Raw genomic sequence first — 4,450 nt, forward strand, 5'->3', positions numbered from 1 at the left:
TTCAATGGTCTATATTTCTACATTTTGTCTATTATTTTGCTTCAAAAGCACATCAAGCTTCATCTAACTGCTACAAACTTACTTCATGTTAAAATGTCCATTTTTTGACCATTTACTAATTTCTATGGTTCAAATGCCTTTACAAGCCAAAATAAATAAATAAATAATAAATATGGTAAAAAATTAGTGAAACTTGGTATGAACCCATAACTTGGTCTTAGTTGCCGGAGATAAAAAGAATTAGACTATTATACAAAAGTATGAATATAGGTGCTTCACAAATAAACACATCTTTCACTACATTTCGTAACATTTAACTGCAACTTCACAGTTTAAGCTACATTTCTAGCTTTTATCTATTTTTTTGCTTCCAAAGTGAACCAAGCATACATCTAACTGTTACAAACTTACTTCATGTAAAGATGTCTCTTTTTGGACCATTTACTATTTTCTATGATTCAAATGCTTTTACAAGCCAAAATAAAAAATAATAAATGTGGTAAAAAATAGTGAAACTTGGCATGGAGTTATAACTTGGTCCTAGTTGCTTGAGATAAAAAAATTAGACTATTATACAAAAGTATAAATATAGGTGCTTCACAAATGGACACATCTCTCACTACGTATCGTAACATTTAACTCCAACTTTACAGTTTGAGCTATATTTCTAGCTTTTATCTATTTTTTTGCTTGCAAAGTGAACCGAGCATACATCTAACTGTTACAAACTTAATTCACGTAAAAATGTCCCTTTTTTGGACCATTTACTAATTTCTATGGTTCAAATGTCTTTACAAGCCAACATAAATAAATAAATAGTAAATGTGGTAAAAAAATAGTGAAACTTGGCATGTGGTCATAACTTGGTCCTAGTTACTTGAGATAAAAAAATTAGACTATTATACAAAATTATGAATATAGATACTTTACACATGGACACATCTCTCACTATGTTTCGTAACATTCAACTGCAACTTCACAGTTTGAACTATATTTCTAGCTTTTATCTATTTTTTGCTTCCAATGTGAACAAGTATACATCTAACTTTTACAAAATTACTTCTTGTAAGAGCAACTCCAAAAGAACGTGTAAAACTACCTAAAACAGATATTAGTCAAGAATAGTGGGTTTTCTTACTCCAACAGCTCCCTTATTCTTCCTCCAAAAAATTAGCGTCCCGCATCCACAGCCTCATCTCCCTCATATTTTGGTGTGTTCCATCCCTCCACAATCCATTCCTCAACGTATCAGATCATCCACGACCTTCCGACGACTGTACAGATTACGCCACATGTCACATTTAAAGGAACGGTTGGATTACCCATCATAATTCACTCTTAAAAAATTTTAGCCTGCTCTTAATAATCAATTTTTGAGTAAAATTTTTAACATTCTCTTGGAGTTGCTCTAAAGATGTCCCTTTTTGGAAAAAAAAGAATTACAAAAGGGAACGGCCCCACAACGTTGACAGGAGGGAGTTGAACCAGCCACCTCATGGTATTCATTGAAGTGCACACCACACCATTACGTTACATAGAGACTAGTTATTGAATAACTTCTGTCAACGTTGTGGGAAAGTACACGTGGGAAAGTATTAAGCGCAACAGGCACATTAGGCAGGCTTGCTTCATCATGCATCAATCCTGTTGTTTGGGAGGGTGCTCCAGCAGTCCGGCCGCGCCGACCGGTATGAACTCCGCCACCTTCTTGGCCGCGGGGCGCGCGGCGAGGCCCTCCCACCAGGCGCTGACGCGCGGGAGCGCCTCGACCAGGGCGGCGGCGTACTCGGTGGCCATGATGCAGTGCATGATGGTGAAGGGGCTGAGGTCGGCGAGGCTGAGGAAGTCGCCGGCGAGGTACCTGCACTTAGGGATGAAAACGGTCGGAAACGATATTTTTCCGGTAATCAGTTTTTAGTCGTTTTTTGAATAAATAGGATATAGAATATACAATACAAATTTGTATTCTTGTTTTTAACATTCATCTTGTTAAGATTCATAAAAGGTAAACCTCAAATTCATCCTATATTTTCTCAAATAATAGATATAAACTTCGGTATGGATTCGGAAATAAATTCGGTAATTTTTTCAACTTTTTGTGTTGTAGAGAGCAAATAATACATAAAACAATATATGTAATATTTTATTCATATTTGTACTAATGTGCTTGATAACATAAGAAAAGATTAATATCAAATTTTATACATATCTATTTTAAAATATTAAATTTGTCCTAACAGTTCGGATTACCACTTTCATCCCTACCTGCACTCGCCAAGCCGCGCCTCGTACACCTCGAGCACCTTCCTGAGCTTCTCCACGTTCTCGTCGACGACCGTCTGGTCGCGCTCGCGGCCGAGCAGCGGCGCAGCGAAGCACTCCACCACGATGGCGACCGCTGGCGGGCTCAGCTGGTGCGCCTCCACCTCGAGCCACACGTCCACCATCGCCGCCCGCTCGAGGCTGCCGCCGGCGCCGGCGCCCAGGAGCTCCGGCCTGTGCTTGCGGAGAACGTGCCTCGCGATCGCCCGGGATTCTTTGGAAATGTCAAATGAATGTACCGTGCGCACACGCTTAGGACTCATGGAACCGAAGAAGCAAAATGCAAAACGCCACTACCCCCGGTTCTAAATTACAATAGGTTCATTTTTGACTAAACTAACATCTTGTCTTATATTTATTTTCACTTTTGAATAAATTCGCTTTTGACTAAATAGATGGAAACATTTTCATCGCCATAAAACCACGCCAACTAGTTTCTAAGGCGTTGGAAACACATTAAAGACGGTTTATTTTATCTTCATTCATTTCATATATTTCTATTGGTTGTTTATATGAATTTAATTGATATAATAGCCTTTGAAATCGTGAAGTGAAATTTTCTATTGTGAAGGTGTATGTTTCATTATTTATTTCATTTCACTCTTGATAACATGACAATATTAAAAATAATGCAATAAACATTCATGGTAGTTTTAGGACTCGTCTGTTTGAGATTATAATATGTTCATCTGTTTGAGATTATAATATATTTAGATTATATAATTTAACTTATTTTAAACTAAATAATTTGTTAAAATAAGTTGGATTAAATAATCTAGATATATTATAATCCCAAAATAAATAGACCCTTAATTAAAATTGGAGAATTTAGGATAAAACTCTCGATTATAACTTAAAAGGAATTATTAGGGGCAAATATGGATGATGCACTTACCAAAGAGCGTGAGGTCGCCGTCCTCGAGCACCGGCACCATGGCGAAAGGCTGAAGCAATATATGGCAGGGGAGTGCAAATCAGCCGGGGCGAAGGGAGAGATGGACTCGATGCATGAAAACCGACAACAGATTGATCAAGGAGGATCGAGTGAGGGAGGCAGGGAGCGAGGTATGTACGTACGTTCCTGGCGAGGTGCTCCGGGCGCCGGTGGTCGCCGGCCTGGGGGCTCATGGGGACGAGCTCGTAGTCGACGCCGGCCTCCTCCAGGGCCAGCAGAGCCCGCGACACGAACGGCGAGATAGCCCACCCGTACAACTTCATCACCGCCGCCGGCGTAGCCATGGCTTTCCTCTTGCTCCGCTGCGCTCCCCTACGTGCGCGCGCGAGATCCAAGGTTTCCAAGTATCCGACGACTAGCAGCTAGGAATGGATATAGATGTGTGCAGCTTCTGCCTACTTCAGCTGCGAGAGAGACAGAGGAGAGGCGACATGACGTTTGCGCTGGCGCTGGGTGCTGCTGCTTGGCTCGGGGGCGGTCGAGGAGGAGAGAAACGAGAAGGTGCTAGAAGACGAAATGTATTTGGTCAACGGCAGGGGAAGAACGGCGTGTCGCCGTCGCTTACCTACGCTACGCAGACTAGTTGGGTGAGAGCCCGTCGCTGCCGGTGTCAGGCATGCAAGAGAAGCAGTCAGGAAGCTCCTAAGCGATATCATACCATATTATGCCTATGTTTGGAGAAAATCTGGTTGTCAAAAGAATATTAGTATCGTGAAGTGGTCAAAAGGTTTAGAGTCTAAAAAGTGACGGTTTTCTACTCTCGTGGCAACTCGATCGATTTATGTTGATTTTAAATTACTAGATGAGTGCTCGTGCATTACAAGAAGACATATAATACTACAGTAACTTATATATAAAATGTGTTATTCTGTTATTAGAAAATGTTTCATAATCCATTTATGATCTTGCCCATACATAAATTTTGTTATTTTAATTTAGTTGTTTCACCACTACATTGCAACCATCAGCTTTTATGCAGACTTCGATATATGACACAATTTCTATAGTCTCATGATTGGAGAGCACGTCCCGCGCCTGTCGGAAGAAATTCCCTCGTACATCGTCAGTCATCAGGCACACACACCACCATACGCGCTTGCTCAAACCAAAAAAATAAGTGTGTGTTTGCGAAGAGAATTAAAGGCACAGCATAAAAGCTACCCCGACGGTGAC

At 40.7% G+C, this 4,450-nt stretch overlaps 1 protein-coding gene across 2 annotated transcripts; it reads right to left on the reverse strand.

Moving 5' to 3' along the window:
* Window positions 1-1,338: 1,338 nt before the first annotated feature.
* LOC542630 (glutathione S-transferase GST 15) lies at window positions 1,339-3,880 on the reverse strand. 2 transcript variants are annotated; one of them, XM_008657219.3, is made up of 4 exons: window positions 3,400-3,880; window positions 3,218-3,266; window positions 2,266-2,536; window positions 1,339-1,866 (listed from the first exon to the last, which is right to left on the reverse strand). In XM_008657219.3, exons 1-4 carry the CDS (start codon window positions 3,559-3,561, stop codon window positions 1,632-1,634), a joined length of 717 nt encoding a protein of 238 aa, XP_008655441.1. In that variant the 5' UTR covers window positions 3,562-3,880; the 3' UTR covers window positions 1,339-1,631. The 2 variants fall into 2 exon arrangements, with proteins under 2 accessions (XP_008655441.1, NP_001105626.1); NM_001112156.1 differs by having other exon boundaries at window positions 1,480-1,861; window positions 3,400-3,579.
* Between the last annotated feature and the right edge of the window lie 570 nt (window positions 3,881-4,450).

The sequence above is a fragment of the Zea mays genome, chromosome 8, assembly GCF_902167145.1.
Source record: "Zea mays cultivar B73 chromosome 8, Zm-B73-REFERENCE-NAM-5.0, whole genome shotgun sequence".
Lineage (NCBI taxonomy): Eukaryota > Viridiplantae > Streptophyta > Magnoliopsida > Poales > Poaceae > Zea > Zea mays.

Bases quoted from the DNA above. Each gene is read 5' to 3' on its own strand.
- LOC542630 (XM_008657219.3), bottom strand. From the start codon at position 3,561: ATGGCTACGCCGGCGGCGGTGATGAAGTTGTACGGGTGGGCTATCTCG. The intron at 3,267-3,399 runs GTACGTACATAC...ATATTGCTTCAG, and splicing joins CGGAGCACCTCGCCAGGAAC to CCTTTCGCCATGGTGCCGGT. The intron at 1,867-2,265 runs GTAGGGATGAAA...TTCATCCCTAAG, and splicing joins GCGCGGCTTGGCGAGTGCAG to TGCAGGTACCTCGCCGGCGA.